General features: G+C 40.1%; 1 protein-coding gene across 4 annotated transcripts in view; it reads right to left on the bottom strand.

Moving 5' to 3' along the window:
• The window catches only part of KL (klotho), a 51,698-nt gene that overhangs the window by 15,567 nt on the left and 25,276 nt on the right, over window positions 1-10,855 (bottom strand). For 3 of the 4 annotated variants that reach the window (XR_010080026.1, XM_063394790.1, XM_063394791.1), the window contains exon 2: window positions 2,421-2,931. The exons of the other annotated variant lie outside the window; for it this stretch is intronic. Coding sequence is in view for 2 of the 3 variants with exons in the window: in XM_063394790.1 (XP_063250860.1) it covers window positions 2,421-2,931 (511 nt within the window). In the remaining variant the exon portion in view is untranslated. The remainder of the gene's footprint in view (window positions 1-2,420; window positions 2,932-10,855) is intronic. 4 annotated transcript variants of the gene reach the window in all.

Here is a 10,855-nt window from a genome sequence, read left to right as displayed (position 1 = left end):
ACTCTGCCAGAACCGGGTTAAAACTCAACAAGCTCTGCTCTACAAGGCACAATCAATTTGTTTGTTGCACCAGAGACAGAGAAGGGAAGTGAATATGACCTCAGAGTAACTGGTGAGATAACCACACACAGAAGAAGACATCTCCAACCAATTAACAGCTCTAATTAATATTTAACAACTTTATATTACAGCTCTATTTACTCTAATCAACCCTAAATGGTGCCTGGTAAAAAAAAAAAAGAAATACCAAAAATAGCAAACAGGACTGTGAATCCCAAATAAAAATCCTTTCCCAAAGGAAAATTGAAAAAATAAATGTTTAAAAAATGTACAGAGCTTGCCTGCAGCATGCATTATCAGAATGGACACTTATATCAGCACTTCAAGTGAAATCAGGAGCACATGTTTGAGCAAATCTCCCTCATCATGCCTCAGTTCAGGTCACATAGTAGACTCAGAATGCATGGCCTGGGTTCCTCTGGGGTGAAATTAATCCAGAAATGGCCCTCAGGAATACATACAGTGTGGACACCTGGCCCTCAACACCAATTCTTTTTTACTGTACAGGCTTGCTCCAGCTGGGCTGCACTTGTTAAAGCTGATGCAGAAATAAGCAGTTCTGTCTGAACCAGTGCATACGCACAGGCAGTGTGTGTATCTGTGTATCAGGCACAGATACCGGCAAGATCTAGCAAATAGCAAAATCCCAGTTACGCAGTTCTGTGTCTAAATTAATTAACCCTGCTTCTCACTGCTACAGCTCCAGTGCCATTTACTGTCCCTTCATCACTGGAGTGAATTTCATCGTAAATATGTCAAAAATCTTCCTATTACACTGCTTTATTGCACTGCATAGGCATATCTCCATCTGTCAGAGAGAAAGCTTGTACCTTTGTGGTTGTTTTTTAATGCTGTCCAACAACTCTGCTCACAGCCAGTATGATGCCTTTTTTGGACCATTCTCAACTAAATTCCCCAAGGTATTGCATAGAGAACTATGGTATTTACATTGGATTTTGCAGATACTAACAACAGAAGATTTGGGTGCAATACTTTCCATTTTAATGATACCAAAGTCCCTTCAACAGTCTGTCTCTGCTTTCTTTGTTCTTTTTTATTTCTAGAAAAGGTTTAGGCAAGTGCCAGTATCTTATGACAAGTGTGTCATACTGTTGTTGCTGTTATTATTATTTATTGAGTGATACAATAAAAGGAAAGACACTTTATAAACTGAGATTGCTTCCAGCTGTGATTAAAAGACATGTATGTATTTCCAGCAATTTAAAATCTAAGCAGAAACAGAGGTAACTGGACTATGAGCCCTCCATGTAAATGACCTCCTCACATCTGACTTTATGCAAACTAGTGATACTGTACTTGCAACTGTTAGTTACTCTTTTGCTTCCATCTTTTTATTTTGGATCCACTGGCTAAGGTATTTATTCATCTTTTAATTTATTTGTAATAATTAAGTTTCTGGAATAGCAGATTAAACCAATTTGGGAGTTCTCTGCATCTTCATTAATGCCAAGAATAAAAGGAAGGCAATTTTTTCTCATTCACCATATGAAAATGGCAAAGTAATACAATGTCTATCTCATTTGAACTAATAGATACAATAATACTCTTTAAACCAAGAATAGTAAACTGCAGACAAGTAAATCACTTAATGAATTGTAAATTTAGATGTTAAAAGACCATGAAAATGAGAACCCAAACAACTTATTGATGACAACTAGGATTGAAAAAATGTTTTGCCAGAAGTAAACGGGAAAACGGCAAATAAGTCTCATCTAAGGTGGTGCATCTTTCTTACTTGTTAGGAAAAAATAATAGGTTAACAAACTATTTTGATTATGTATCCTCAATCATTTAGTTCTCCTTTAACTGAGAAATTCAAATGTGATTGATGCCCACAGCTGTACAAATGTAAAATTTGTGCAAGGGCAAGATGCAGAATGAAAAGATTCCAATATTTCATTTTAAAATGTACTATTTCAGCCTTATGGTTTTTTTCAGGGGCATTCCTATTGCATAGTATTTACCTTTCCTTATATATTCTTATGTTTTGTACATATGCATTCAGATAAGGAAAGCAATTATTAATGTATAGTACAGTAATTTTTCTATGGCCACTGAGAATAGTTTACATGTCTTGCACTTCCTTCTGCCAAAGACAGTAGAAATTTTCCTACTGACTTCAAGGATGGTAGCATCAAGCTCACCAGCGCTATCTGCAGATATGAGAGTTCTTCAAGGAAAGAACATCCCAAGAAAGGGATTTGAAGTCTCATTTTACAAGTGCCAAGATGAATGCTAAAAACTAAAGTCAGTTTTCAGCCTGGTGCCTTAACACACCTCTGTAGGCTACACTGAATTATGACTTTTGCAAGCATGTATTAATACAAAGTCAGTCCTACCTTTTAAAGTTTCCATAATGAACTTCTTGAGATAGTAAATATATTTAGCGTCATCTTTCTTGGTGGTACCAGAAACAAACCAGCTGTTCTCCACAATGAATATTTGGGGTTTGTTATATTCACTGTTTATCCAGTAAAGGAGCTGTCTCAGGCTTATTGATTCCAACTGCTGGAATTTCATGTGGGAGTCCAAAAGCTGGAAACTCAGAGTAGCTCCAAAAGAAAGTGCAAAAAAGTCTGCTGTTCCCTTGATATACTTCTTCTCAGCCTCACTGAATTCAGGCAACAGAGATGAGAGGTTGCTCCTCATGCTCTCTGGATAGTCACCATCAATAAATATGGGCTTAGCAAACCAGCCAAGCACGAAATCAAGGGATTTTTGGCATTCTTTTATGTTCTTCTCAGTCATACGCTGGGGTTTTATCCAGTGGGAGCTAAGGGCAATGGACACTTTTCCTCTTTGAGCTGGACGGAAATGGTCATTGTAGAGATGCCAGACCTTAGCATGGGCCTGTTGAAAAGAAAGGCTGTAATTAATGGACCCAAAAATCCATTTTAACTAACACAACTATTCTCAAGTACTGGGGCTCAGTCTTATTTATTCATCAATAGTTTACAACGCCTAAATTACCTCTTAATACCATATTAATACCATATATCAATCAGAAATTGCTAGTTGGTTGGGAAAAAGAGCATCTCAGTTTTCCATGAGATACTATTACAGGCACTAAACACACTTCTGGCTTTATTAACTTCTATTATTCAGTTCAGACATACTACCAGTACTTACAAAAATGCAAATGCATTTAACCAAAAATTTTTAAAATGAGGCTTTAATTTTATGGGAATATCACTTCATCTGCAGATTCATGGATGTATGAAGAAAAATCTTAAGAACTGTCCAAAATTCTGAAACAATACAAACCAAAGAAATACCTTTGAACTTAATAGTCTTTGAATCAGAACACACAATATAGGAATACAGAACCGCCTATCTGGACTTTTGAAAGTCTGGTGAAAAAAAAAATGCCACAGGTCCTGAAAAATTATTCCAATAATTCAATTTAATCTATTAAAATTTACTATTTACACCTAGCATCAGAATGTAAGCACTTGTCTTTGTATAATTTTATCTTTTACTGTGAGAACATATTTTGTACCAAATTTCTTTCCTGAGATCTTACAGTCAGTTATAACAGTCTCTTGATGTTCCCTTTGAAAGCTAAATAGATTAAGTTCCTGAAGCCTTGCATTATCTTCAGGCATTACCTTCAAGCTTTTTAACCAGCCTCACTGCTCTCTGATTCTGTTCCAATTTGTCATCATCTGTCTTTAACTGCAGAAGCAGAATTGGACATAATATGCCAGTGGCAGTCTTGCAGTAAAAACAGATAATTTACCATACTATTTCTGCTTACGTGGCCACAGAATTACAGTGAGCATAGGCACATCTAAACTACCATATCTCCAGAGCCCTTTGCCATCTAAAATGTATCTTTTCTTTGAACCTAGCTTATCAAAGAAATTTGACTGTTCTGTGAATCAATATCCCATCTTTTGTAGTCTATACACTAGCAGAAACTGTCATGGTTTTTTTCTAGGTCATTGATAAAAATGTAAAAATATGAGATTTGACAACACAAAGGTGGGAGAGTGGCCAATACAACAGAGTTCTGTGCAACCCTCCAGAAGGACCTCAGGAGGCTGGGGAGATGTGCAGAGAAGAACTGTCTGAAATTCCAGAAAGGCAAATGCAGGGTCCTGCACCAAATAACCCTATGTCCCAGGACAGGCTGGGGGAAATCTGCTGGAAAGCAGCTCTGCAGAGAAGGACCTGGGGGTACTGGTGGACAAAAAGCTGTCCCTGAGCCAGCAGTGCCCTTGTGGCCAAGAAGGCCATTGGTGTCCTGGGGAGGACTGGGATGGAAGAGCATTGCCAGCAGGTCAGGGGAGATGATCCTGCCCCTCTGCTCTGCCCTGCTGAGGCCACAACTGGAGTGCTGTGTCCAGTTCTGGGCTCCTCAGGACTAGAGAGACACGAAGAGCCTGGAGCAGGTCCAAAGGAGAAGAGCAAGGATAACTGGAGCATCTCTCTTACGAGGAAACACCAAGGGAATTAGACCTGTTCAGCTGTGAGATGACTGAGAGGGGACCTCATCAGCATCTGTGAGTATCTAAAGGAGAGTGCAAGAGGATGGATCCAGACTCCATTCAGCAGTGCTGAGCTATAGGACAAGAGGCAATAGGCAGAAACCGATGCACAGGAAGTTCCACCTGAATATAAGAAAGACCTTTTTTACAGCACAGATCACCAAGCACTGAAATAGGCTGCACAGGGGGGTTGAGAGTTTCACTGAAGATATTCAAGAATCATCTGGATGCAATTCTGTGCAGTGTGATCCAGCATGACCCTGCTCGAGTGGGGAGGCTGGACCAAATGAACCACTGTGGTCCTTTCTTGCCTGACCCCCCCAAGATTCTGTAATTCTGAGATTCCCTCATTAGAATGAAAACTTACTTAATAACTCCACTAACAGGTTGCATTTGCATTTTGAGACTCATCACTCAGTATTTGTTCTTATGTGCTGTGACGATAGGAACCTTCACTCTTACAATGCAGAGCCACAGATCAAATGAACATATATCAAAATGTCACACGCATTTTTAGCTCTCTCTGAAATATAAATCATGTAGAAAGCCTTATAATTCCACTCCATCCAGTGGCCTGTTGGTAAATGTCATCATTAATTTATTGATAGCTGCTGTTTAGAGTTTTATTTTCATACATTCTTACCATTCAAGCTTTGAAGTACAATCACTTCCAGTAGCCAGCATTACTAGGAATATAATTTTTGACATCAACATTGTTAATTACCCAGGAAAATAGCAAATTCTACCATTTTACTGCTCTAGCAGAATTATCACTGCTGGGAGAAAAACCATTGGAAATAAAGGACAACTAAAGGCAAGACCAATAATCAACACTCAATTCAGCAGCCCCCTAAAACCTGAAACAGAAGCCTGCTGCCTTTGAGTCATCATGGGGTAAATAAAACATCTGCAGATCTGACACAGGCTCTACAGGAGACTAGACCCACAGCCTTTCAGAGTGGTCACCAAAACCCAAAGAGAACAGTCTCAGAGACTGTGACTCACAGTCCACACCTATGTGTATGTCTGAATCAAGCTCACAGTTGCAGACTTTAGTGTAGATGTTCTCATTTATTCATCAACAGCTCCAATAAACATGATGCAGCCTGACCATCTGTCCATATTAATACAATGGGTTTTGATGCTCGTAAGAAACTGTAGTAACAACTTCAAAATCTCATGCCAATAATCAGAGCTGACTTAAGTACAGACTTTATTTTACTTCACACCAAAGCTCTGTTACACTCAGAAAAGAACAAAAGACATTGTGCCTCAGGACCAACACCCAACACTTAAAATATGATTTTTAAAATGCCAATGGGAACAAATTTGTCACCACTTGCCACTCAAATCTGCACACCCAAATTTTCTCTTATAAAGGGGTCATATATTTTTCCTCTGTTGGACGTGACTCATCTCCACTTCACCATCTCTAATGTTAAGGTACCACCATGCACACTCTCAAACACATATTTCATCTCTGTCTTCTTCCTTTGCAAGTACACTGCCCACCTCCAGAACACCTTGAGGACTGAGGGCCCCAGAACTCTCAGCCCTCCCTGTTTCCTATCAGTGGAGAGAGATCTTACAGCATTTTAGTAGCTTTCAATTTACCATGAAGAAATGAGAAAGAGAACGCTACAGATTATCCCTCTACATGCATAATGAGGCGCTATTTGCTCTCTCACTGCAACAAAAAAAGATGAAGTGTAGCAATGTGGGATCATCTCACCCAACTTTACTTTCTAAGTCACCTGCTCTGCCTCTACAGAAAATGAGAAGACTGTTGTCTAAGTTATGAAGTGAGTCATTCTTTGCAAGTCCATTTCTCTCCACTGATGACAGACAAAACCTGTTCCTCAGTTTAGACATGACATATTCTATAGGTGGCGAGGTGGCAAGAAGAAGGCCACTTAAATGTCCGCCCTCTGGAATGTGCACAAAACAGGATTATATTATTTCCATTAAAAAATGCTAAATGTAGACAACAGTGCATTGAAGGCCCCAGGCTCTGTGGATGTAGATTAATGAAGCAATCAAAACTGCATAGAAATAATGCTGGAAGAAGCCAGTGACAGGGCAGAGAGCTTATGGAAATTTGGAACAGAATTCATTTGCCTAAAATTAGGTGGTTAATACAGGTTTACAGATTTCAGAGCAAACTGGATTTCCACTTTCAGAACACTGAATCTCCGAAAAAACCCTAAATGGCATCTCTTAGCTCCACAGAGACACCTGAGATACTACAGAACACATCAAATTATAATTTGCAACTATAGCTACCTTCAGGCAAATGAAGCCTTTTTCTAGGGTTAGACTCCTTTTGAGCTGAAGACATCTTTTATTTCACTGTCCACAAGTGAGCCCAAGCTCCCACTACAGCTAGTGGAGACCTCTGGCTCCACCACCTGCCCTAACCCAGGCAACTAGTTGCCACTCCATTATAATAAAAGACTCAGGTCACACCTGCCATTTCCATGCAGAACACCTGAATAGCCTGGGAAGGGTCAAACACATTTCTAAGGCAGAAAAATAAAAACCCGGCAATGTCATAGCAGGGCCTAGGTCCTACCAAAGTCCTGCAGTGGTAGCAGAAGTAATTCAACACAGGCACGCAAGCTTCATAATCTGACAAAGTCCTACTGTGTCAGAGAACTGTCCACTCTGTGGCAGGACAGATCTATATAGTCGAAGAATTTACATCTTCTATGTAAAGACAACATAGTAATACAAAGACATTTGTTTGCCTGACTACTCCTCTAAATTCCATGATCATTAAGATCTTCCTGAGTCTGGCACTGATATGGATCATTCTCCGAGTTCTCAGTATTTACATCTATCATGATGCACTGCCTTCACAAAAGCAAATCAAGAATTTTAATTGGGAATATCACAATTCCATAACTTGTGTTAATTCCTCTAGAACAAATTTTCTCAATTTTAAGTTCTGTGTCTTCTGAACCGGTAATAATACCATTCATTTCACAAATAAATTGCACTAATACCTTGCTCTCCACGCTCAGATGAATTATTTTGTTTTAACTGTCTATTTGCATATTAATGAAACTGAATTAGAAAGTGTTACTGTTCTTGGCACTGGTGAGGTGACTCCTCCAATGCTGTGTTCAGTTCTGGGCCCCTCACCACAAGAAGGACACTGAGGTGCTGGAGCGTGTCCAGAAAAGGCCAAGGGAGCTCACAGAGGGTCCGGAGCACAAGTCTGATGAGGAGCAACTGAAGGACCTGTTTTGCATGCAGAAACTGAGGCACAGGGAGAACTTTATCATTCATTACAACTACCTAAAATGAGGGTGTAGCCAGGTGGGGATCAGTTTCTTCTCCCATGTAACAAGTGACAGGACAACAGAAAATGGCCTCAAGTTGCACCAGGGGAAGTCTAGATTGGATAGTGGGGAAAAATTTTTGTCACTGAAAGGGTTTTCAAGCCCTGCCACAGGCTGCCCAGAGAGGCTGATTTTTTCCAAGTTAAACGATTCTATGATACAAAGAGAGAAGAGTTAATTGGAAAAGGTATACAAAGGAGTTTTGATTAGTAGAAATTGGGCTGATATACTTCCAACAAAAACATCATTATTCAGTTCCACATCGAAAGCCCTTCTGAAATGGAAATAAATATTTGAATGACATGGGAAAAACCAGTATGTATTAGTCACAATGTGCCTTGTACCAGGAGGGGAAAATGTGTTTTTTCACTTATATCGTGAAAAATAAGTATTTTAATCAAAAGCTGCAACAAAAGGATGTCACATTTAATGTGAGTTTCACCCTTAGATCCTAACTCAGTTTTACCCACACAGCCTTTGGGCAAACATTCTATTTCACAGTCCAGCTATATTCTTAATACTGAGTAACAGATACAGTTATGTAGAAATTGCTTAAAGTTTTTTCCATGTTTCGAAACTAGTAAAATAACATCTTCATATATAAAGCACAGGACTTTTAAAGATATCAGTTATATAGTTACTCTGGTTTTCCCCAATTATTCCTTCCCAAATATGTAGCATTCCAGTTTTATTTTTAGTCTGTTAGCCAACATTACTACAGATGACCATCTCAATTAATTTAGTATTTTTGACCAATCTCAACAACCTTGCAAGATTTAGGCTAGGTAAATGGTACACAGAACACCAAGTGAGCATTTTTCAGTCTACACTCACTCCACATAAAAGTTGATAGAATTACAGCTCTAAGTCTTGATCACACATCTGAACTATACTCTTTGTTCCAGTTCCTTTCTCAATACACATTAGTCACTGTTTTTCACACTATGCTGGTCTTTAGAACATTCTGATGCCTCAAGAACACGAATGAATTTATGGCAGCCACACATTAGGCACAAAGCAATATCATTCCTATTTTAAGAATTGCAAAGAGAGATATTACAATATGCACAGAAAAGCAAAAACTAAACCAGATACCCCAAGTTATAGACCAATGCATTAACTCCAGAATAAGTGCCTCTGTTTAACATGATACTCACCTCTGCAGAAAAAATACCCAAAAAAGAATTAAATATTCATCTGAAGGCACAGTGGTTAGATAGAAAACCATTTTTTCTCATCACAAGCAGATGGAGCTTTGCTAGCATGAGAATAAAAGGGAGAAACCAGCCTGAAAGCATGAAGCTAAGCCACAGGCATCAGGATGCATTGCAGGTACTCTAAAAATATTAGAAGGGGGAAAAAAACAAACCTGAAAAATAAGAAAGCAGGTAAGAGTTATTTTTACACTTTGCTATTGAATTTTAGAGCAGATGAAAGTCTTGGAAGGCTTTTACTTTCACACACCCTATGCACTGATAACGAACATTATCAAAGTTAGATATGCAGAGGGAGACACAGTGACCACAGTGCAGCGGAAGGAAACAAAACCCCCTTGATCTCACTGTGTCAGGAGGCTGCTGCAGGAAACCTCTCCTTTGAAGTACAGAAACCTGAGATGTCATGGCAGAAGCCCTGAATTAAACGTCTCAGGCTCACCTTGCTTTGAAAGGCACCCACTGGGCCAGCACCCTGTGGCATGGCAGCCAGAGAGAGGGCAGCTGGACTGCACAGAGCTCTCTCAAACCCCATGGGCACCATCAGAGGTTGTGCAAACACAGGGCACACCCTTGGGCAGGGACTCATCCCATTTTTGCCACCACCTGCATCTCAAACACTTCTCATGCAGCGCAGGGACACCTCTGGGCCACAATTCACTCCAGCCATTTTTAATGCCCAGACACAGAGTGAGATGAAAAAGTGCCTTTTGTTTTTCTCCGGGTAGCTTCAGTCGGTCTTGGCTGCCTTGGTTGTTCCTGGTTAGGGGTGCGCCTACGTACCCCCCTGCCCAAGCAACTCCGGCAAAGCTCCCAGGCACAGGCAACACTTAGCAAGCTTAGTTATAGTGATTTTCAGCTCTTAGCAGTGATCAGCTCTTTTGCAGTGATTCTCAGCTCATAAGCTTGCTAAGGTGCCTTGGCAGACGCAGGGAGAGAGAGGAGAAGCGCCGTATGAAGTTCCACAAATGAATCTTTATTAGTTTCTTCTGTGAAGGGTTTCAGGGACAGCACTTCTACTGAGCTGGGGGAAAAGTGGGGTTTTTATAGGGTACCGAGGTTTTGAGAAGGGGTCCAATAATATGAGTCGGGGTAGAAAGTGACCTATTGTCTTACAGGGAGATAACAGAGGGTCGGAGCGCGGGAGAAGGGCTATTTTGGCCCAGTCACCATGACTAGGCATTTCTGCCCTTAGGCGACTGCCCACCAGAGAGGCCTACCAGGCCTCACGGCTGCAACAAGTGCCTGTTCCACTCCACTCATGACACAGGCTGGCACAACCACTGGAGAAAACATCCTGTCCAAATAAACAAAAGCACCAAGAGACAGGTGGGCTGGGAAAGCAGTTTCAAGTCTCCTGAGATGCAATCGGTCTCTGAAAATATGAAGGTCATCTGGAAAAGAATTAAGCAGCATTTGACTTTGCAAAGCAATGGGAGACGAGATAAAAATAGCTTTATTTCTGACAACAAGTGCTTCTGAGACACTTGATGTGTTTAATCATTTTCCGTTACCTCTGACAGGAAAGATTAATTATGGAACTACACCAAAATAGTTCAAGGAATGTTGTGACCCATGTGAATATTAAAGATATGAGAGATTCTTAAACAGAGTACAAAAAGAAGATAAAAGTACAGAGCAGTACTCTTGAGTGATTTAGAGACAGTCTTGGAGTATTGGAGTGAACTAAAATAGTCACTGATAAAAGACTTGAAATCTGGGACAC

Source organism: Prinia subflava, chromosome 3, assembly GCF_021018805.1.
Source record: "Prinia subflava isolate CZ2003 ecotype Zambia chromosome 3, Cam_Psub_1.2, whole genome shotgun sequence".
In the NCBI taxonomy this organism is placed as follows: domain Eukaryota; kingdom Metazoa; phylum Chordata; class Aves; order Passeriformes; family Cisticolidae; genus Prinia; species Prinia subflava.
Note: the sequence above shows the minus strand (reverse complement) of the source record. Positions and strands in the feature narration are given on the sequence as shown.